Source organism: Nycticebus coucang, chromosome 2 (genome assembly GCF_027406575.1).
Source record: "Nycticebus coucang isolate mNycCou1 chromosome 2, mNycCou1.pri, whole genome shotgun sequence".
NCBI classification, from domain to species: domain Eukaryota; kingdom Metazoa; phylum Chordata; class Mammalia; order Primates; family Lorisidae; genus Nycticebus; species Nycticebus coucang.
The window spans coordinates 26,036,105-26,061,301 of record NC_069781.1 but is presented as its reverse complement, the minus strand read 5'-3'; the positions used below and the strand labels follow the sequence as shown (position 1 = coordinate 26,061,301).

Sequence of the window (25,197 nt, the reverse complement as noted above, 5' to 3'; positions counted from 1 at the left end):
GCTTATATTCCATTGGGAAGAAGAGGGTCACATGGCTGTGTCTGGTTACAAGAGGGCTGAGAAATATGAATTTGGTTCTGGGTGGTGCTACAGATCCTATGTTATTTGACATGGAATCTATCTTGGTTTTGCAAAATGAACGGAGGGTCAAATATGATAGGGTGGCTATTCTTTCAAACTAGTCTAGTCATTGCTTTTGCTGAATACAGTACTTATTGCATATTCCTGCCTTTATTTCTTCAAACATGTTGTTTCCTCTGCCTTAATGGCTTTGTCAAGTTAATTCCTTCTTCAATGTCCAGCCCAAGCTCAATTTCTACTTCTTTGTGAAGCTGACCTTTCCTTACAAATTCCCTACCCATCTAACTCAGAGGGTAAAAAGAGATCTTAGAGAGAATTTTGTATCTTGTTACTTAGAGTAGGTCCCTGGAAAAGTAGCATCAGCAAAACCTAGAAACAGATTAGAAGTGCAGAATCTCAGGCCCAACACAGACTGACTAAATCAGAATCTGAATTTTAATAAGATTCTCAGGTGATTCATATGTTTAGTAAAGTCTGAGAGCACTGATACAGTATCTTAAAGGAATTGTGGGTCCCGGGTAAAATGACTAATCAAATAGTTAGCATTTGATTCTGGTCAAGATTTGAAATTCACATCTTTTAATCCATAGCACAGAGCTCTTTTCACTGTATCTTGCTGATTCCTCGCTACTCAGGAGTTTACTCATGTGATAGATACTTCTTATTGGCCTTATGACTTGTGATAGACCTTATGTTGGTCATCTTTTACTGCCATTTAATTTTTTGCATTGTTTTTTCTTCTATGTTGATATATTATCTCCCTAATCTGATTTTTAAATTCCTAGATAACAGAATGGTATGTTGGGCTTCACGGTACATAGGGTCTACACACATTTAAATGGCTTTTAAGCACAATTAAGAAAAACTTAAATTATTAAAGCTTGAATATGTGAATAATAATGAAATCCTTCCTGGATCTGATCAGTATTTTGTGCACAAAGTGAAGTAACAGGGTAAGTTTTATATCTGGACTGAAATCAAGAATTTATGTCTACATTAACAATGTTGAATGAGTTAGATGTTCAGTTGTGAGCCACTGAGTCCAGCCACTTCTGTAATATAACCTCTTTTTGTAGTTCAAATTAGGGCTTTTTCTTTAGGTAAAAGAAGAAAAATCTATGAGGAAATAAAGGAAGGGACTTTCCCCCTTTAGGTACCTAGAGAACTCACTGTTTATCATCTTCTAGATATAAAAGGGAAATTTGAGGTTAAAGACAAACACATACTTCTCAAGGAAATCCTCCACAGCGAGACTTGCTTTCCATTGATCAAAGATGGAGTTATCTGTCATTCCCCAAACCGGAATAGCTGAGACTAGAAAGGAGGATGGTACACATCAGTTTTTAGAATTGTCTTTTACACTTAATACAAAAAAGCCAAACATTTACCTTTTACATTATGGTGTTATCTTTATTTGTTCATAAATTTAATTTTTTGAAGTGATACCTGATTTCAAATATTTAATTATCCTCATTATTATCAACCTACCCTTCCCCCAAATTAACTACATTCAGAAGGATATCACCTGAATACATCATCCTCATTTTATAGCCTCTCTTTTGCTTATACATCACTACCATCCCAGACAGTCCTGTTGAACAGCTCATGCTATGCTTCATAAAGTCTTTATGAACCATTCCAGCTCAATTTGATATGTTCCTTTTGAAAGTCCATCATATTGTCAGTAGCACTCTCATACTTAACCACATACAATCTTCTATTTAAAATTGTATCTATAGTTCAGCTTCCAAATTAGAACCTGGGTCCCATAATGAGATAGATCATATCAAATGCTAGCGTCAGAACAAGCAGCTGAGTAGTCTACCACCAGTAGAAACAGAATGAGAAAATTCCACCTCCAGAATTATTAGTTGTTTTTTTTTTTATCTTGAACAAATCACTGAGACTGTGCCTCACCAAAAAATTATTAAAGTTTAATGGTTAAGAGTACAGATAAGATGTCTGTCCACTTTCATTCTATTACCATCCTCATCTTACTTGACTTTTAACAGAAGCCACTCAGTGCGTATGACTACTTCTTTCTTCTTGAAGCACTTTCTTCTTTAGAATTCTACAATACCACACTCATCTGGTTTTCTTATCTCTTCTTCTTCTTTTTTTTTTTTTTTTGAGACAGAGTTTTACTATGCTGCCCTCAGTGGAGGGCTGTGGCGTCATAGCTCACAGCAACATCAAACTCTGGGGCTAAGAGATTCTCTTGCCTCAGCCTCTTGAGTAGCTGGGACTATAGGCGCCCACCATAACATCTGGCTATTTTTAGAGATGGGGTCTTACTCTTGCTCAGGCTGGTCTTGAACCCGTGTGCTCAGGCAATCTACCACCTCAGCCTTCCAGAGTGCTAGGATTACAGGTGTGAGCCACTGTGCCTGGCCTCCTATCTCTTCTTAGCTGATTCCTCCTTCCATGTCAGACTATTAACTGTTGGAGGGTTTCAGGACCTTTCCCTATACTCTCTGCTCTATCTATACTTAAGTTCTCAGTGACTATATTCAGTTTTATATGAATATATGTGCAATCTACATATATACTACATCTACATATTGAAAACTCTAATTTGAACTTCCAGCTTATGACACGGGTTCACTGTGAACTGGTTAATAGCTTGTCAAAGTATGTTGAGACTACCCACATAACAAGTCACATGAAGCAGATTTATTACAAATAGGCAGCAAGGGATAAGAAAAGCCTAAGATTCTTTGCAAACCAGCCCCTTAAGGCTCAGGAAAGCTGCCCAGGGTGGATGGAGTCTTGTCTTCATGTGCCCCACTTGCACAGCAGCTGAGGAACCCCAGATAGCTTACCACCCTGAGTTTTATATTCCAGGGTTATAGGACACACTGGGCTAAAACACTGAAAGACATCCTGTTTCAAGGGGGGGAAAGAAACAGAGCCTGGGTTGTTCTGGCCAGTTCCTCCTCTACATCATTATGTCACATTCCTAGCATATTTTATAGTTATTCTTAAGAAGTAACTGCAAGTGAGAAAGGAAGAAGAATAGGTTGGCCCCAGCCACCCAGAGAACTGTCCTGCACAGCTGTGCTCAAGATTAATGTAACCAATTGCCCTCTTAATGTCCCATTTAGATGCCTAATAATCTGGCCAAAGCAAAGTTATTAACTTTGGCCACAAATTGGTTTCTCTGTGAGCCTTTTCCTATCTTAGGAAATGGCACTGTCATCTATCTACCCGGTTGCTAAGGTTAGGAGAAATTCTTTATTCTTCAATTTTTTAATCCCCTCAGTGTTGCTAGACTTCTAAAATAATCTCAATTTTAACTACATCTCACATTTCCATTTCTGTAAGCCTAATCTGAATCACCATCATCTTTTTATCTAAAGTCTATATTCTGTACTACTATAATAGTTTCCTAATTGATTTCTCAGTCTCTACTCTTGACTTCCAATGCCCATCCTTTCCACCCTTTAGACAATCAGAATTATCTTTCTAAAGCATAAATTAGGTTACGTCACTCCCTTTCTTAAAAGTGTCCAATGGTCCCCCAACATCAGCAATTGTCTCAGTCAGTCAGGCTGCTATAACAAAAATGCCATAGACTGGGTGGCTCAAATAACATTTATATCTCACAGCCCTGGAGGCTGGGAAGTCCAAGATCAAAGTGCTGGCAGATTCACTGTCTCGTGAAAGTCCATTTTCTTGTTCATAGATAGCCATCTTCTAACTGTCCTCACATGGCAGAAAGGTCAAGGGGCTCTTTGGACTTGTCTAAGGTACTAATTCCATTCATGAGGGCACCATCTTTATGTCCTACTCACCTCCCAAAGTCCTCACTTCCAAATACTATAAAATGGGGATTAGGTTTCAAATGAATTTTGGTGGGACATAAACATTCAGTCTATTGCAGCCATAATAAAAACAAATAAATAAATAAATAAATAAATAAACTCCAAATTATGGCCTATAAAATTATATCATTCAAAAACTGTCTACTTGTCAGACCTGCCCTTTTCCATTACCTAGACATAACAGCCTAATTTGCTGATCCTTACACTCATGAAGTTAATTCCTGAGTCAAGAACTCTGCATTTGTTTGAAAGGCTTTTCCCTCATATCTTTTCACAGTTGTTATTTTCTCATCATTCAGGCCTCAACTCAAATGTCCACCTCTTCACAGAGATGTTTCCCTAACATATTAGGAAATAACATTCCCTACTCTTAAAATTCATATCACATTATACTATTATGTCTTCTCTATACATTTGTTAATGTCAGATATTTAATGGTTTTATTGCTGTGTCCTTACCAGTCTGAAAACCCACTGAAAGCAGGAACTATTTCTATGTATTATTGGTTAACTATGCCCTTAGTATTTGTAAACAGTGTTTGGTCCATAACACATACCAAATAAATGCTATTAACTGACTTGACTTCTCCAAGGAAGCTACCTCTTTCTTAATCTATGACTTGATAGAAGCATACATATACATTTAAAAATAATTTTGGTTGGGTGTGGTAGATCAAGCCTAAAATCCTAGAACTCTGAGAGACCAAAGCAGGAGATCAGGAGTTCAAGACAAGCCTGACCAAGAATGAGACCCCCATCTCTACAAAAAGTAGAAAAATTAGCCAGGGGCAGTGATTGAGTACCTACTGTCTCAACTACTTGGGAGGCTGAGGCAGGAGGATCATTTGAGCCTAGGAGTATGAGGTTGCAGTGAGCTAGGATGATGCCAAGGCAACAGAGGGAGGCTCTGTCTCAAAAAAAAAAATAATAATAATTTTATATTCATTATATCATTATAACTTAAAGTCACCCTTAGTCAAGAAAAATACTATTATAATATGTGTTTAGAATGTTGGACTATTTTAAGTCTTTATCATGTCTTTTTTTTTTTTGTAGTTTTTGGCCAGGGCCAGCCTTGAACCTGCCATCCCCTGTATATGGGGCCGGTGCTCTACTCCTTGAGCCACAGGTGCCACCTTTCATCATGTCTTTTTTTTTGAGACAGAGCCTCAAGTTGTCACCCTGGGTAGAGTGCTGTGGCATCATAGCTCAACCTCTAACTCCTGGGCTCAAGTGATTCTCCTGCCTCCGCCTCCCAAATAGCAGGGACTACAGGCGCCCACCACAACATCCAGCTATTTTTTGGCTGTAGCTGCCATTGTTGTTTGGCAGGCCTGGGCTGGATTCGAACCCGCCATCTCAGGTGTGTGTGGCTGGTGCCTTAGCCACTTGAGCCATAGGCACCGAGCCCATCATGTCTTTTATGTGTTCTATATATATCTAGTATAAGCTTTTAATTCTTTATATAGTTACCTGAGTTCTGTAACAAAAACATTAACTTGTAAACTTTTTGGAATTATGGTATGAATTCCAAAATAATAGCATTTTATTTCTTTAATTTTCTCCTTCCTTTTTTAGACAGACTCCCTCTGTTGCCCTGGCTAGTATGCAGTGCTATCATAATAGTTTACTGCAACCTCAGATTCCTGGGTTCAAGTGATCCCCCTGCCTCAGCCTCCCATGTAGCTGGGACTATCAGCATGTTGCCACTATGCCCAGCTAATTTTTCTTTTTTCTTTTTTTTTTTTTTTGTAGAGATGGGGTCTTGCTCCATCTGGTCTTGAACTCCTGACTTCAAGCTATCCTTCTTCTTCAACCTCCCTCCTAGAGTGCTAGGATTACAGGCATGAGCCACCATGTCCAGCCCATTTTATTAATAATTTATCGTGCTAAAATTTAAAATAATTAATTAAAACAGACTTTCGAGAAATAACAAAAAACATACCTCTTGTCCACGGCATCCTAAATTTATTATCAGTAACTCCTAAATAATAACTTTCATCTTCATACAAACATGAAGGGATTCGAAGCAGAAAAGCATCTATGCAAGACTTCTTTCTAACTACATGCTGTGTAAGAAAGATAATAAAATCTTTTAACATACTATGTATCAATATTCGGAATATTAAAATTCTTCTTTTAAACTTATACTATTTTTCTTTAAATAAAAATACACACATGTTATAAAATATACACATACCTCATTTTATTATGCTTCACAGATACTGGATTTTTTATAAATTGAAGGTTTATGGCAATCCTGCATGGAAAAGTCTCTCAGCAGCATTTCTTCAATACCATGTACTTCCTTGCGTCTCTGTGTCATATTTTGGTAACTGTATCAATGTTGCAAAGTTTTTCAATATTATTTTATCTGTTATAATGATCTGTGATCAGTGATCTTTGATTTTATTATTGTAATTGTTTGGGGGCACATATAAGACAGTGAACTTAATTGGTAAATGTTGTACATGTTCTGACAAAACAGCCTTCTACTGGAAGAAAATGCCACCTAGGACTTCCACAGCTAGACAGAAGGCAATGCCAACCTTCAAAAAGCTTCAAAGAATAGGCTAACTCTTTTGTTAGGAGCTAACACAGCTGGTGACTTTAAATCGAAGCCAATGCTCATTTACTGCTCCAAAAATCCTAGGGCCCTGAAGAATTATGCTAAATATACTGTGCCTGTGATCTATACATGGAACGAAAAAGACTGGGTGACAATATATCTGTTCATGTTAACAGTTTATTAAATATTTTTTTTTTTTAATTTTTTTTTTTTTTGTAGAGACAGAGTCTCACTTTATCACCCTTGGGTAGAGTGCCGTGGCGTCTACAGCTCACAGCAACCTCCAACTCCTAGGCTTAGGCGATTCTCTTGCCTCAGCCTCCCAAGTAGCTGGGATTACAGGCGCCCGCCACAACGCCCGGCTATTTTTTTTTTTGTTGCAGTTTGGCCGGGGCCGGGTTTGAACCCACCACCCTCGGCATGTGGGGCCGGCACCCTACCCGCTGAGCCACAGGCGCCGCCCAGTTTATTAAATATTTTAAGCCCCCCCTTTTTTAAGAGGCAGAGTCTCACTTTGTTGCCCTCAGTAGAGTACTGTGACGTCACAGCTCACAGCAACGTCCAGCTCTTGGGCTTAGGCGATTCTCTTGCCTCAGCCTCCTGAATAGCTGGAGAGGTGCCCGCCACAATGCCAGGCTATTTTTTATTGCAATTTGGCCAGGGCCAGGTTCGAACCTGCCACCCTTAGTATATGGGACCAGCGTCCTACTCACTGAGCCACAAGTGCCACCCAAGCCCATTGTTGAGATCTACTGCTCAGGAAAAAAGATTCCTTTCAAAACATTACTGCACATTGACAACACACCTAGTCACTCAAGAGCTCTGATAGATACGAACAGGGACAAGACGTTGTTTTTATACCTGCTAACACAACATTCATTCTGCAGCCTACACACCAATGAGTCATTTCAACTTTCAAGTCTTATTATTTAAGAAATACATTTTCATAAGGTTACATCTATTTTAGATGGTGACTCTTCTCTGATGGATCTGGGCCAAGTACATTGAAAACTTTCTGGTAAAGATTCACCATTCTAGATGCCATTAAGAACATTCATGTTTCATGGGAAGGAGTCAAAATATCAACATTAACAGGAATTTAGAAGAAGTTGATTCCAACACTCGTGAATGATTTTGAGGGGTACAAGACTTCAGAGAAGGAAGTAACTGCAGATGTGACGGAAATAGCAAGCAAAATAGAATTAGAAGTGGAGCCTGAAGATGTAAATGAATTGCTGTACTTCATGCAAAAACTTAAATGGATGAGGAGTTGCTTCTTATGAATGAGCAAAAAAAGTGGTTTTTTGAGACGGAATCTACTCTTGGTGAAGTTATTATGAACTTGGTAAAGCAGCAGCAAGGTTTTAAAGGATTGACTTCAGTTTTAAAAGAAGTTCTACTGTGGGTACAATGCTATCAAACAGGATCAACTTCACATGTCAGAGAAATCTTTCATGAAAGAAGTAATGACTGATATGGTAAATTTCTTTGTTTGCAGTCTTATTTTTATTTATTTATTTTGAGACAGAGTCTCATTTTTCGCCCTTGGTAGAGTGCCATAGCATCACAGCTCACAGTAACTTCCAACTCTTGGGCTCAAGTGATTCTCTTGCCTCAGCCTCCCAAGCAGCTGAGTCTACAGGCGGCTGCCAAACACCCGACTATTTTTAGAGGCGGTGTCTCGCTTTGGCTCAGGCTAGTCTCAAACCTGTGAGCTCAGGCAATCCACCCATCTTGGCCTCCCAGAGTGCCAGAATTATAGGCATGAGCCACCTTGCTCGGTCTGCTGTTTATTTTAAGAAATTGGCATATCCACGTAATCTTCAGCAACCGCCATTCTCTGATCAGGTAGCAGCTCTCAACACTGAAGCAAGACCTTCCACCACTAAAAAATTTACAGTTGCTTCAAGGTACAGATGTTCATTCACATTTTAAATTAAGGTATACTTTTTGCTTTAGACATACTGCTATTACACACTACAAAATAGTATAAACATAACTTTTATAACACATGGGGAAACCCAAAAAATGTATGTAACTTGCCTTATTGCAGTATTTGTTTTATTGTAGTGATCTGGAAATGAACTCTGAGATATGCCTGTATCTAATAACACAAAACCACATAACTGAGAAAGTAAAGATCTCTAGTAATATCAGTAATAATTTCATGTATTCTCCTACACATTCTTTTCTCTGGCTAAAGGTTTGGCTAAAGGTGTATGTGTGTTATTGAGAAAAAAATGAGATATCATTTATATATATTATTCGACAATGTGATTTTCTTCAATAAATCATATAATGTGGCTGTTTTAACTTTTGCTTCTATGTCTCTTTGCATTATTTCACTTGTTACAACCAGGAAATATGTTTATAATTAGAATAAAATCTAATAAATAAAACTGTTTCTTTAAAGGAATATTGATTGTATCAGTTAAGTATATTTGTAAATCAAAGTTCTCACCAATTTAGTTCTACCTTTACTTTCCAAACTTTATCTCCTATTACTCTAACTGTTCTCTCTAAATAAGGAAACTAGTGTCTAAACTACCCCCTCAACATTCAGCAGTCATTTATACCAGGATCTACTGTGTATCTCTGAAAATTCCCGCTATTTTTCTTTATCAAAGTCCCATTCATGTTTCAAGGCCCATCTTCAATAATAGCTCTTTGAAGACACCTTCACCCAGTGACTAAACCTTCCCACAGAATCCACTATTCTATATATTTGGACAAATGATAGCTTTTTGCATTATTTTCCAAGACTTTAATGTTTGCTAAAGGTGTTGTAACATAATAACTAAGACGTTCTCATCATCCAGGAATAAACAGTAAAGAGGAAAAGATCACTTAGGGTAATTTATATCAAAAGAGGACCAAAGATTCATAGTAAATAGGGAGAAAAAAAGCATGGTTAGTTATTTTGCCTAAAAAATGAGATAGAATTATGAAACATAAGTTTTATATCTAATGATATTTCATTTACAATTAGCTTATAATTATTTTTTGTCGTAATTGCCCCACAAAGTGATTTTATGCATGATATCAGTCACTGCTTCATATCTGATCATGAAAAAGATATTTTTAGAAAATATTTAAAGATTTTCCCAAGGCTTCTCTGACTCTTTTGATACTCAAGCTGCTCTCTTCTTCTTGTCTGTTAACTGATTAAATTTTGCAAGACCTTCATTTGATAACAGCTTTACTTATTATTTGAATGGTTCTTCAGCACTGTTTTCATAAAGTTTACAAATTCCTGCATCTTTTGCTAGATTTGTCATTGATTGGTATCATATCAATCAATTGTATTAGATCATGGGATATGATACACCTGCAAGAAATTATACCATGGGCAAGAGTAAGTTTGAAGATGCCTGAGTACAGATTAATTTTGCAAGAGGCCACTACATTCATAAATACGTTTGTATTACATTCATAAATATGTTTGTATTATAATGACTTTTGATTCTCTATCATCTACATCTCATAACTGCACAACAGCTTCCTTCCCTCAGTTATGAGGGAATAATAAAACCTTAAGATGCCTGTATGTCTTTCTTTTTTCTCATAAATATAACACAGTTTTAGTTATACTAGATAATTTTTCCCTGGTAGATGGGGTTAAAGTTGTAAAGAAATGAAAATTTAATTTGTCAACTAAAATTATAAGAACAATGAATTGTTGTGTGACAACTATTTTACTTTTTTTTAACAAGGTGCTTGGCCTTGAATTTTAGCTCTGATATTTATAAAAGCTATTAAACATCTCTGGACACTAGTCACCTAACCTGTGAAATTATAAAACCTATATAATAATAGTATTTTTCTCATGGGGTAATTATGATGAACAAATGATGTAAAACATCATATACACCAAGCAAAATATCGGACCCATATAAGTATTCAATATATGCTGCTGATGGTATCTTATCATAAAGATAAATGAATTGATTTTTCTCTACTCCTTTCAAAAAAGATCACTTCAGACTTAATAAAACCATCTCGAACTTGCCAAGGGAAGTTTTTTCTCCTGACAGGTTTAGATTCATTTTGATTTTAATTGTTTAATTATTTTAACTTAATAGTTTCCTCCCCAAAGTGGGATTTTTAGGGTATATTAAATGTAGAAAGTAATTTAAAATGAATCTAAAAGTAATTAGACTGAGGATCAATCTCAGGATTACTGCAAAATTATCACATACAGCTTGAATATTCCTCTAATCCAAAAATTTGAAATCCAAAATGCTATAAAACTGGAAACTTTTTGAGCACAAACATGATGCCACATGGGCTAAGATAGTGTGACCTTTGTTTTGTGATGGTTCAACGTATACAAACTTTGTTCCATGTACAAAATTATTAAACATACCTTCAGTCTATGTGTATAAGGTACACATGAAAAATCAATGAATTAAATGTTTAGATTTGTGTCCCAACTCTAACATATCTCATAATACATATGCAAATTCCAAAATAAATAAAATCCAAATCTGAAATATTTCTGGTCCCAAGTATAGTATTTTGGATAAGGGATACTCAACCTGTAGTGAATGTAGATAACATTCTTTTTTTTTTTTTTTTTTTAAGAGTATTATCCTTATTATATATATATATTTTTTTTTATTAAATCATAACTGTATACATTGATATGATCATGGGGCATCATACACTCGCTTCATAAACCATTTGACACATTTTTATCACAGTGGTTAACATAGCCTTTCTGGCGAAAACATTTACATTCTACATTTACCAAGTTTCGCAAATACCCCTTGTAGATAACATTCATAATTCTTGCTAAGCCAGTAATAATCTACCTCATGTAAGTAGTCTATGGCACAATATTTGAATGCTGGAAACATATCTTCTTTCTTTGAAAGCCGTACAAATTTCAAAGTCTGGAAATGGAAAAATTAAAATTAAATGTTGGCAAAATAGCAAAGTCAAAAGCAGAATATCGCTCTTAATCAAAAAACTTTGGTTCGCTCATTTTAAAAAAGGCTTTGAATGATAAAAACAAAAATAACATCATTACTATGATATTTGATATAAAACAAAGTAATGTACATTGGTAAAAAACTGCATGTTTTCTCATATTGTTTAAATCACATAACTGTTAATTGGTAGGTTGAAACACGTTTAATGAGATCATTTTGTTGCAAAAGTGGCTGGAATTCCCAAGATTGGCAGAGTAGTATTCCCAAAGTAACCATATTTCTCAAGTGGTCTTAAAATTGCATAACCAAGGGCAGAATTCTGTGCTGAAATGAAGCAGTGGAGGATTTCATAAATTCAGAAACTATTGGAAAACTATTTCTATTCTCTTACTTAGAAAATTTAAAGCCTGAACTTCAAATTTCCTGGTGACTAGTTCATTTGGAATTAAGCAGCTATCGCTATTATTACTCTCAAATCAATGAGTTATTGGCAAATCAACGAATTCACCTAATGAAGCAATAAGTAAAATTTAGAAAACTGAATTAGTCCAGGAGGGTTCTCACTTATGTGAGAACTCAAGGAATTACAGTTTAGAAGTTAATATGGGATAGAGTCCAGTTTATCAAATAGTTCTTCATATTTTGATTATTTAAAATGCCTTGGGGAATTCAGATGTAAACTAGAAGTTTTCATATAGTAGTTTATCAATAAGCTTTTAGTCATGATAAACATCTTAAAACCAAATAGTCTTGCCTTACTTTCACTATTATTCTAAATTTGTTTAAGTTTTACCTAGTTCCCTATCTACGGTCAAGGTACTTCAGAAGACCTGAAGACAGTGTCTACATTAATGGGCTGTGAATCCATCCCTGTTTTCAGTCATCAAGTGAAAATTCTTTTTTTTTTTTTTTTTTTTTTTGTAGAGACAGAGTCTCACTTTATGGCCCTCGGTAGAGTGCCGTGGCCTCACACAGCTCACAGCAACCTCCAACTCCTGGGCTTAAGCGATTCTCTTGCCTCAGCCTCCCGAGTAGCTGGGACTACAGGCGCCCGCCACAACGCCGGCTATTTTTTGGTTGCAGTTTGGCCGGGGCCGGGTTTGAACCCGCCACCCTCGGTATATGGGGCCTGCGCCTTACCGACTGAGCCACAGGCGCCGCCCCAAGTGAAAATTCTTAACTACTCAATTTCTGGATTTAAAAAACTAAAAGCAAACTTCTAAAACAATCTAGAACACAGCTCTTTCATTTTATTAATGACTCAGAAGAATTTTTAGATATTATAAAAAGTTTTCCAATTAAAATGAGCCCAATGCATTATTTGTATTACCTTTAATATCATTAGATTCTGTGGTGCCAGCATGTATGGGAAATGCATAGTGTGGCCACCTTCTTTTACTCTTATTTAAATATTGCCTACATGACATTTTCTTGTGATTTCTCCCCTGAGAATGTTTCCAATCATTGCACTTCTATGCCTTTTCTACACAGTGTATCACTAATCTTTGAAGCAAATAGTGATTCCAGAATTTCCACTTCTAGATATTGCGCTTTCAGAATAAAATATCTATTAAATCATTTCAAAAAGTTAAAAACAAACTCAACTCTACCTACTCATTCAACTTACTGTCAGCATTGATCTTAAATTTTCTTTTCCCGTGAAGCCTAATATTTCTTTCTGTTTCAGATTCATCACTCTAATTACCTTAAAAAATAATTACCTTTCTGTGGAAGACAGTAACTAAAATTCATGCTAAATATGTAGTACTTAAATAAGATACCATATGTTACATATACATTCTTAGAATTTTGTCAATTTTATTTCATAATGATACAGATATTTGAATCCATCTTACAGTGGTGGGTGGATGGAAGAGGGATAAATTGGTCTTATTTCTAAAATCAAAGACAAGGGGAAAAGAAACAAAATCAAGGTTAGAGAGACGGTATTTTAAAATTATCAACTTTTTTTTTTATGAGACAGTCTCAAGCTGTCACCCTCGGTAGACTGCTGTGGCGTCACAGCTCACAGCAACCTCAAACTCTTGGGCTTAAGCGATTCTCTTGCCTCAGCTTCCCAAGGAATTGGGACTACAGGTGCCTACCACGACATCCGGCTATTTTTTCTTGGTGCAGTTGTCATTATTGTTTAGCAGGCCAGGGCTGGGCTGGAACCTGCTAGCCTCGGTGTATGTGGCCAGCACCCTAACCACTGAGCTACGGGGGCCAAGCCAAAAATGATCAACTTTTGAATTGCAGAATTCAAAAATTTTTTTGTGTGTGTGGTTGTTGTTGCAGTTTTTGACCGGGGCCGGGTTTGAACCCTCCACCTCAGGTATATGGGGCCGGCGCCCTACTCCTTGAGCCATTAAGTGCCACCCCAATTTCTGAATGTTTGTCCTTGCCTATTTCTAAAGGTTTTGTTTCTCTTGGGTTACCTCCTGACGGGCATCCGTCTCCCCAGATGAAAACGCATACAATATTTGGGCCAGGCTCTTAACACACAAGGCCAAGGCCATAAGCTTCCACGAGATTATTTTCAACCACGTACAGGGGAGTGTGACTCTCGGGGCCGGCTTCCATCACTTACCACCAGATGAAGGCCGCGGGCGCTCTCTCCCCTTCTTTCCTCCTTCGCCTAAAACCACACTTTTTTTTTTTTTTTAAGAGACAGAGTCTCACTTTGCTGCCCTTGGCAGAGTGCCGTGGCGTCACAGCTCACAGCAACCTCCAGCTCCTGGGCTTAGGAGATTCTCCTGCCTCAGCCTCCCGAGCAGCTGGGACTACAGGCGCCCGCCACAACGCCCGGCTATTTGTTTGCTGCTGTTTAGCCAGGGGAGGATTCGAACCTGCCACCCTTGGTATATGGGGCCGGCGCCCTACCCACTGAGCCACAGGCACCGCCCTAAAATCACACTTAACAAGGGAAGTTAAGCAGAGGAAGCAAGGTTTGTGTATTTTCTCAGATTGTTCACCCAGACTGCCTCTCCTGGAGGGATGAACTCCCACTGGCCTTTGTGGGGCCCTTCACATCCTCTATTCTCAACGCTGGTTCGGGTCTGGCCTAAACAGGGTTGCATTGGCGAGGCCTCACAGATGTGTTTTCCAGAAATTTCTGAGATACCATACTTCAGCCCCCATACCGATCTTTTTCTCCTCCTCGCCTGGAGAACATTTTCCTCCCTCCCTCCTCTCAGCAGCCTTCCGGGCGTTACCTGAGGTAAAATCGCCTCCTCTGGGTCTTCGCTGAGGGAATTCCCGCCCACTAGACACGTGCCCGCCCAGGCAACGGACTCAGGACTTCTATTGGCCAGCCCAGGCCCCGCCCCCCGGCCCGCCACTTCTCCGCGGCTCCGGCTCTGCCTGGGCACTTCGGTCTTCTGGTGGTAACCGCTAGGGGCGCCTCCGGACCCGAGGGCACAACCCCTCCAGCTCCGAGTTCCGGGGTGAGCAAAACCTTCAGAGTACAGGGCGGAGACTCAAGCGAAAAAGGCGGCAGGAAGCCAGGGGAGCCAGGATGAAGGGTTGAGAAAAGCCAGCTAAGGAGTATGGGCTTGAGAGTGTATCTTGGGTTAGGTATTTGCTAGTCCTGCCAAAAAGCAGCAGGACAGAGGGAGGGCAAGGGCGGAAGCATCCCAGAAGTAAAATTGACAAGATTTAGCAATCAAACAAATTTAGGGAAAGAGGACGGCAAAGGAAGGAGACAGGCGTAGAAGTGGTGTCTGGCAAGGTGTTGGTGAAGACTTGATAACGAAGAACATTTGAGTAGGGGCAGGAAGATAATGAGTTGGAATTGGGACACACGTATTTTATAACTTGATTGACAGCTACTCCCTTACACACACACACACACACACACACACACACACACTTACAAATCACTAGATTCAGGCTGAGCGCGGTGGCTCACCCCTGTACTCCTAGCACAGTGGGAAGCCAAGGCAGGTAGATTGCTTGGGCTCAGGAGTTCAAGACCAACTTGAGCAAGAACGAGACCAATCTCTACTAAAAACAGAAAAACTGGGCATTGTGGTGGGTATCTGCAGTCCCAACTACTTAGAAGGCTGAGGCAAGAGGATAGCTTGAGCCCGATTTTGAGGTTGCTATGAGCTATGATGACACCACGACAGAGTGAGACATTGTCTCAAAAAAAAAAAAATCGGTAGACTTGGCTGAAGACGAAGAATTGTCCTTTTTTCTGTATTACTTAACTTCTGTTTTCTTTTCCACTACAAGGCCTTGGTATTAAATTCCTTCCCAAAAGATTGCAAGAAGTAACATGCATTTATTTATCTTACTAACAAATGGTTGAAATATGACTTGTGAAACAGCGGGTAAGTCACATTATTTTCTTTAGTTCCTTCTTGCATTGTTTTGTACAGGTTTGTGCAGCTGCTGTAGTCATATGTATTTAATGCATGCCAATAATAAATTTTAAAGATATTCTTCTGGAACTGAGGTACATTTATTATTCTGTATTCTTAGATGTATACCTTTTTATAAAAACCAATTTTAAAGTAAATGTCTTGGCAAAAGTTACAAAAATAACACATACTCACTGTAACCAGTAAAACTACCCAAAGATGTATATTTAAAAAGTAATCTCCATTCCCACCTCAACTCCCAGGTAACCGATGTTAGCAATCTAGGTTGTATCTTTTCACACCTTCTTTCATGTACATACATATCTATGCAGAAATGCATGCCCAAAATTAGTTGGCTAATTATATAAAAATGGGTAACTTACTTTCCTCACTAAATAATATATTGCGAACACACTTCCTGGTCAGAATATATAGCTCTAACTCATCTTTTTAGTAAGTATGTGCCATATTTTATCTAAACATTCCACTACTAGGGATTTACAGATTGTTACCAGTTTCTTACCTTGACAAATAATACCACAATAAGAATCCTCAGACATATGTTCTTGAATAATTTCTAAGGTGTAGATTTGTTTTAGTTTGCTGGCTCAAATTACGAGTATTTTGAATTTAATAGATATTGCCAATCTACCTTCCAAAAATGTATGGCAGTTTATATTAACAATGCCTGACAGGGATCGTTTTCCTGATTAGTCAACAGTACCAAATATATTGCTCTTAAGAAATTTTTGCCAGTCTGATATATGAAAAATACCATCTTGTTTGAATTTGCACTTCTCTGATTGCTGCTGAGATTAAGGATGTGTTAGGTGTTTATGAACACTTTGGATTTCTTCTTTCATGAGTTTTCTAATTCTATGGTTGTGTTATGTGTATATATGTATACAGGTGTATATTCATGTATGTATGAGATGAGGTGACTTTTTCTATTAGGTAGGTTGTCTTTTTGAAAAATCTTACATGTACGTGTATTAGTTAAAATCAAGTTTGGCTGTCTTGTTTGAATTTGCACTTCTCTGATTGCTGCTGAGATTAAGGATGTGTTAGGTGTTTATGAACACTTTGGATTTCTTCTTTCATGAGTTTCCTAATTCTATGGTTGTGTTATGTGTATATATGTATACAGGTGTGTATATTCATGTATGTATGAGATGAGGTGACTTTTTCTATTAGGTAGGTTGTCTTTTTGAAAAATCTTACATGTACATGTATTAGTTAAAATCAAGTTTGGCTGTATAAATAACTGAAAATAATATAAAATTAATTTCTCTTTCACGTAAATAAAATGCAGAGGTACAAGGTTCAGGACTGATATGGGAATTCTGCCCTGCAAAGTCTTCAGGGACTTACCTTCTTTCTAGCTCATGATCCTGATATTTCTGTGTTGTAGCCTTTCTTCTCTTGGTCTCAGGTGGCAGTATCTATGTTCAGGCGACAGAATGGAGGTAAGAATAAAAAAGAGGAGAAGCCAAAGTCTCTTTATGTATCTGTAATTTAAATTATGAAATATAATGTTCATATGGAATAGTGCATACCACAATGTATAGTTTTAAAAATTATGAAGAAACATTCATGGAACTTCCCCTCAAGTCAAGAAACAGTATCTCAAGAATTTCAGAAGCCCTGTGTTCCTTTTCTAATCACAACTTTTCCTAGAGGAAATCTCTCTGTAGACTTAGAGATTACTATAATCCTGATGGTAATCATGGCCTTGCTTTTCTTTAAAGTGTTTCACCAAAGTATGTATTTCTAGATGACATAGTTGTCCTATTTTTGAATCTTGATGATTGTGTTATTTTGGTTCTTGCTGCATCTGTTCAATGCATGTTATGTGTATATGTGTGTGTGTTAATCCAGTTTTGTTGCTGAATACTATTCTCTTGTATAAACATACCTCAGTTTATCTGTTCTACTGTTGATAGACCTTAGGATTATTACAATTTTTGGCTATCAGAAATACTACCATTAATATCCTGTCCATGTATCTTAGTACACATATCCATTTCTGTAGCTTATAAATGTAGGAAGAAATTCTGGATTGTTGGGTATGTATATCTTCAGATTTATTGAATAACACCACTGTTTATCAAAGTGTACCAATTTACACTGTCATTAGCAATTTTTGAGTGTTCTTCTTACTCTATATCAGAGGTTCTCAACCTGTGGGTCGCGACCCCTTTGTAACAATGAAAATACATCCTTCATATCAGATATTTACATTACGATTCATAACAATAGCAAAATTATAGTTATGAAGTAGCAACGAAAATGATTTTATGGTTGGGAGTCACCACAACATGAGGAACTGTATTAAAGGGTTGTGGAATTAGGAGGCATTAGGATGGTTGAGAACCATTGCTCTGTATCATCACCAACCTTTAGTAATTTCCTACTTTTAAATTTTGAGATCCAGTAGGTGTCCAGTTATCTTTTAAAGAAGTTTCCCATAAGCTGGCACATGACTCTTCTGCTTACATCTCATTATCCAGGCCCTACTCACATGGTCACAGCCGCAGCAAAGGCTAGAAGGTATAGAATGTACAGTTGGAGATTGTATTATTATTATAAGAAGAAAAGAACAGATATTTGCCTTGAGGCTCTCTGCCACATTGGGGATGAAACTTTTAATAAGTTCATAAATATCGCAAATTCCAATTTACAGAGGAGAAAACTGGAGCCATGAGAACATAAATCTATTGCCCCAGATTAACTAGGAAGTATGAGACAGCGTTACAAACCCAGGCAGTCTAGCTTCAGGATCCAAGCACTTAACTAAACCATACACTCTCTAAAAGGAGTATTTGCACTAGATCTGCCATGTTTTGCAAATATTTTCTTCCTGTTTATCTTTTGAATTTCTAAAGGTAGTTTTATTTATATGTTACAGGAAATTTTAGGATATCTAAATTGTCTGTTTTTTTTTTTCCAGTACATAAAGTTTCTGCATCATTTATGATATAAAATTCTGAAATTTTATATATGACTAGAATCTTAGAACAATTAATCTTTCTCTATAAATTTTAATTCACTGTTATTATTTAAATCTAAATGCAAATAAAATAAATTTAGATACATACTTGAAAATAAACTAAGCTGACGAGCCTTAATTGGAGGGGAGGAAAAACCTTCTGTCCAGACCAATTCCACACATCTGTGGAAATCTCTTGTAATGATATTAAACTTCATTATTGTAATCACATGCTGTGCCGGTAAGGCCATTATTACGATGTTTAATGTTTACTGAGAATGTACGTTATGCCAGGCACAATACTGGGCACTGACTTTGAAATCAAACTTTTGCTTTTAAGAAGCTCACAAATCCTTGTCTGAAGTTGCTCTTATTTTTCATCTCCTCAGGCAGTTTTAAACACGGCTGTCAGGACATTTCTAAAACATCTAACTGAGAATATTATTCTCCTGCTCAAATTCTTTCAGTCCTCTGTCACCTACAAGATGAAATCTGAAATCCTTAGCATGGAACAAGTGCCCCACTCAGCCCCACTTACTGTAGAACCCCGAACCATTTGCTAGTCTCTGAATATCTCTACAATTTTCTCACTTCTAAGTCTTTGTTCTTGCTATTTCATTTGGTATTCTGATCATATGTTTAAATCCTGTTTTTTCTATAAGGTCCAGTTCAAGTGTTTCCTCCCACTGATACTCTTGGTGAGGATTGGCTGTTACCTTTTGTCATTCCTACAATGTTTGTCAGTAACCCTTTGGGCAGGGTTATAATGCTTTGCATTATAATTGTTTTGTTTATGTCTGCCTTCCCCACCAGTCTGCAGTCTTCTTGAGATCATGGCCATGGACCATGTCTTAATTATCTTTATGTACTTTAGTAACTAGCACAATGCCTTAGTCAGAGTAAGCACTGAGATGAACATTTACTTTAATTCACTTCTTTAAATCTACAGCTAGATTCTTGTGAAATATAGACTATCACTTTTTTCACATTATCTATTAAATGTAGGTTTTCAGTGCACACATCCACATGCACACCAAAGTTAACATGGTATGATTATAGCAGATAATCAGCTTGAGACAATTATAGATTAGCTCAAACCAGACCATGCAGAAAATCTGGATATATGGAATGAGAAGAATATTGCACAAATGTGTTACATTAGTAACTTATTGTCTTCTGGTTGCTAATCTATAGGTGTAACCTCACATGCTATCGTGATCTTCATTAAGGGACTGTTTTGCCTCAACCGATTGAGAGTAAACATTTTAGCACACATATTAATCTAATTAAACTAGATAATTACTGCTAGAAAGGAACTGTGGTAGTATTAGCATGTAAATCATTTTTTTGCAGATATAGAAGAGGAATCTAATAGTTCATTTTCATGTAGTTTACCTTTTTTTTCTTTTTCTTTTTTTTTTGCAGTTTTTGGCCAGGGCTGGGTTTGAGCCCACTACCTCTGGCATATGGGGCCAGTACCCTACCCCTTTGAGCCACAGGCACCGCCCAGTTTACCTTTTTTTCCGAATGCAAGAAGACAAATGTTACCATAACCTAGTTTTGCAACATTTACCTTTGTAAACACTATTAATTTTCTCTGTCCCACAAGTTCATACCCTCAACCTTTTCCTGATTATGGGCCATTTCACATCTCACATGCTTTTTGGATCTTTTGCACACATTTAAAAGTAGGGTGAAATTTTGGCCAGGATAAAAACTTTATCTGTGCTCAGACTTGACTCTCCAAACAGTGATAATCAGGTTACCATTTACTGGGGGAAAATGGAAGGTTTAACTCTACACTTTAACATTTGCTTGGGTAACATTTACACTAAAATTGCTCACATTTTATAGTCCATTGAATTAAAGGAATTTGCCCAAAATTGTCAAGGCAGAGCTAGAAGTCAGGTCTTTTGCTTTCTACCCTATGATTTATTGATTTATCCATCAATTATTTTTATTTTATTTTTAGAGTCAGGGTCTTGGTATGTTGTCCAGACTAAAGTGCAGTGGCTATTCATTGGTGTGATCATAGTACCCTGAAGCTTCAAACTCTTGACTTCAAGGGAGTGAGACTTCTACCTCAGCCTCTCAAGTATCTGGGACTATAGGTCTATGCCCCACCCAGCCTGTCAATTACATTTATTTATGTATTTATGTATTTATTTATTTGAGACCGAGTCTTACTCTCTCAGCCTGGGTAGAGTGCCATCATCATAGCTTATAGCCACTTCAAACTGTTGGGTTCAAGTGATCCTCTTGTAGCTGGGACTACAGATATGCCACCATGCGTGGCTAGTTTTTTTTTTTCTTTTTCTATTTTTAGTAGAGACAGGGTCTCATTCTTGCTCAGGCTGGTCTCGAACTCCTGAGCTCAAACAATTCATCCATTTCAGCCTCCCAGAGTGCTAGGATTACAGGCATGAGCCCTCGTGCCTGGCCACCATCAATTATTTTTAAGCACATATTATGTGCAAGGAACTATACTAGCCGAGGAGAGCAAATAGATTCTACTCTTTCAGTCTGGTAGGAAAACAAGACATTTACATAAATGTTATTTCTGAGGAAATTAATGTTACAAGAGTGTGGGAGAATAAAAAGGAAAATAAGTTTTTATTATTTCAACAGGTAAGTTGTAGAGATGCCAAAGAATGATTGTGTAGATAACACACGTAGATATTTCACCAGATTAACCACACCTATAGGAAATTCCGCTGTATGGACCACAAAAGCCATAACGTAGCACCACTATGGTTCATTTAATGGAAAATGAACCAAAGGTCCAAATTTGAGCTAGAATAAGTTATAGCAATAACTCAAATATCCAGGGTAGCCAATACATCATAAAATGTAGAAAAACTATTATTTCTTTTTTTTCCAAAAGAATTCTTAATATCGTTTGAGATATCCACAGTTGCTTTTATGTCTCATGTTAAAAAAAATGAAGAAGAGGGAGCATTGTACTAAATTTAGAAAGAAGAATGTTACATTAATAATAATTCCACATGCAAGAAAAATAATTTTATGAAAAGCTGAGGGTAGGCCTTTCCCATTAATAAAAGGTTTTGTAAAATAGAAATTGTGATCACTTCATATTTTTAATTTAGACTTAATCTTGTACCTCAGATTATAAATTTGCTTAATAATTTTTGAACACCTACTATGTGCTTAATGTACAAACTTAATAGGAAGTTAGACAACTGGTCTTTATAGGAAAAATATGAAAGAAAAATGGCTAGAAAAAATAATATCTACTACTGCTGACCACCTTCTTTCAACAGCCTTCTTCTAGTTCCTGGCTTCTTTCACCTATTCTGTGCCTGGACTCTAAATCATTTTGGGAGAAAATAACAAAAATCACAAAATTCAGCTCACTGGTTCTACTATGAATATATGCTAGGCAACTTTAGCTAGGCCTTCAATGCCAATTGTCAATCATTATTTCTATTTATTCAGTATATAGAGAGAGTGTGTCAGCATATGTTAGCAATGTTCTCGGTGTGAGAAATAGAGTCTCAAACAAGGCACAGTCTATCCATTTCTTTCTTTCTTCTTTCTTTTTTGGGACAGAGTTTCACTGTGTTGCCCTTGGTAGAGTGCTATGGCATCACAGCTCACAGCAACCTCCAACTTTTGCGCTTAAGGGATTCTCTTGCCTCAGCCTCCCAAGTAGCTGGGACTATAGGTGCCCACCATAATGCCCGGCTATTTTTTTTGTTGTTGCAGTTGTCATTGTTGTTTGGCAGGCCCGGGCCGTGTTTGAACCTGCCAGCCCCTGTATATGTGGCTGGCGCCCTAGCCACTGAGCTATAGGCACCAAGCCTACACGTTTATTTCTTAATGGCCCCCTATTCTACTCCAACAACATCTAGACTAGTGGTTCTCAATTGGAGGTGATTTTATTCCTCACAGACATTTTGGCCTATCTGGAGACAGTTTTTGCTTGTTCCAACTAGGGAGGGGGCACTCCTTACATATCATGGTTAGGGGTCAGAAATGTTGTTAAATATCCTACAATGGATAGCCTTCCACCACCCCCACCATGCTCTCAAAAAAGAATGATCTGTTCCAAAACAGCAATAGATCTAAGGTTAAGAAATCCTGATTTAGATGAAACTATTCTCCCACTCTCCACACACTTCTAGTCATACATATGAAAACTATTCCATTCCTTATAGGGCTTAGTAGTTATTGAATAAGTATTGAATGAATGAGTAAATGTCAAGAATATTTTCGTTCAGGTTGAGAATCGTGAGAGTTTTATTGGTCATCAAACATAAGAGTATTCTAGGCTATGACTCATTCTTACTTTATTGTTCATTTAGACAGAAGGAAATCATAAATCATGATAAAATATCTTAGGCTACATTATGTTAAGATCTGTATTGCCCAGTTAAAAACACCAGTGCCACACACACCTTTAACAAATAAGGTTTGTTATTAACATGAGGGTTATTAACATGATTAACATGAGGGTACAAACAATTAGGTTACAGTGTTTGTGTTTGTTAAGTAATATCCCCGTTGTTGTTTCCCCTGCACCTGAATCCCCAGGTGTGTCATATACCCTTACACTGTGCCCATTAGGTGGGAGCAGACCAATCCCCCCCCCATTGTTAAATATCCTGCAATGGATAGCCTACCACCACCTCCACCTTCCTCCCTCCAACTTGAATTAATTGAGTTTTTCTTTTGTGTGGGTGTGTGTTAGTTTATCTTCGGGTTTCATATTAGTATTGAGTACATTGGATACTTGGTTTTCCATTCTTTTTTTTTTGAGACAGAGTCTTATTACGTTATCCTCAGTAGAATGCTGTGACATCAAAGCTCACAGAAACCTCAAACCCTTGGGCTTAAGTGATTCTCTTGCCTCAGCCTCCCAAGCAGTTGGGACTACAGGCACCCACCACAACACCTGCTATTTTTTTGTTGTAGTTGTCATTGTTATTTGGCAGACCTGGGCTGGGTTCAAACCTGCCAGCTCCGGTGTATGTGGCTGGCGCCCTAGCCGCTGAGCTACAGGTGCCAAGCCAGGTTTTCCATTCTTGTAATATTTCACTGAAGAGAATTTTCTCCAACTCTGTCCAGGTTAATATAAAAGATGTAAAGTTTCCATCCTTTTTTGGTGACTAAATAGTATTCTGTGGTACACATATACCACAGTTTATCAATCCATTCATGGTTTGATGGGCACTTGAGTTGTTTCCATTCTTGGCAATGGTAAATTGAGCTGCAGTAAACAATGTAGTGCAAATGTCCTTATGGTAAAATGATTTTTTTTTCTTCAGGGTAGATGCCTAGTAATGGGATTATAAAGTCCTGAAGTTGCAGATGCTGGCAAGGGTGTGGAAAGAAGGGAATGCTTTTATACTGTTAGTAGGATTGCAAACTAATATAGACTTTTTGGAAAGAAGTATGGAGAATCCTCAAAGAACTCAAAATAGACCTTCCATTTGATCCTGCAATCTTATTACTAGGTTTCTTTTTCCTTTTTTTTTTCTAAAGACAGAGCAAGACTCTCTCCTCCTACCTTGGCTTCCCAAAGTGCTGGGATTGCAGATGTGAGCCACTGTGCCTGGGCTGTACTTTAATTTTTAGTAATCACTATGTTTAACAACAGACTACACAATTTCTGAAAATTGACCAATCACCTTTCAAAGCCAGCTTTAGCACACTGGTACAACTAAAAGTGTAGAGAGAAGCTAGGTCTGTCATGCTAGTGGTGAACCTTCTATCTGGAGAAAATATTCTTCCAATCGTTAAATTCTCTGTTTGTAAACATTTTTTTCATTTTCCCTGTATTGATATGCTTTAGAGTACTGAATATCCTTTTCTCCAGCATATATTTGTATGCTTTAAAGGAAAATACTTAAATCAACTTTCAAAATAATATATCCTCAGAGAGACTCAAGATACTGATTTTTGGCAACACTGAGACCAAGTAAGAGGATTGTAGCATCCATGTTAATTTTCTTCTTTTTTCTTTTTTTGAGACAGAGTCTTGCTCATTCCATTGCCCCAGGCTAGAGTGCCAGGGCCTCAGCCTAGCTCACAGCAATCTCAAACTCCTGGGTTCAAGCAATTATCCTGCCTCAGCCTCCCAGGTAACTGAATTCAATTACTTTGGGAAGGCTTGTCAGAACCTTCTTAGAGTGGAGTGTAGTGCCAACAATATTTCTATACTCCTTTGTATATCAGGAAATTGAAACATAAATCAGAATTTTGTTTTGCTAAAATGTAATCCTCAACTATGCTGACACAAAGCCAGAATTTTGGGGATTATATTATAAATAAGGTGACTATATAATTTATTGTTCATATCTGACACTTTTGAGAATAAAATTAATAATCATGGCTGGGCAACAGGGAAAAAACTGGGGCTGTCATAGTCAAATCACCCTAATTACAAATGACATTTTGCATGAACATTCAGGATT

At 37.5% G+C, this 25,197-nt stretch overlaps 1 protein-coding gene across 1 annotated transcript in view; it reads right to left on the bottom strand.

The window, feature by feature from the left end:
• The window catches only part of SHOC1 (shortage in chiasmata 1), a 93,344-nt gene extending 82,012 nt beyond the window's left edge, over positions 1–11,332 (bottom strand). Inside the window, exons 1-3 of the mRNA XM_053605743.1 lie at positions 11,288–11,332; positions 5,850–5,973; positions 1,308–1,395 (exon numbers count right to left, since the gene is read on the bottom strand). Of these exons, the coding sequence (XP_053461718.1) occupies positions 1,308–1,395; positions 5,850–5,973; positions 11,288–11,332 (257 nt within the window). The remainder of the gene's footprint in view (positions 1–1,307; positions 1,396–5,849; positions 5,974–11,287) is intronic.
• Between the last annotated feature and the right edge of the window lie 13,865 nt (positions 11,333–25,197).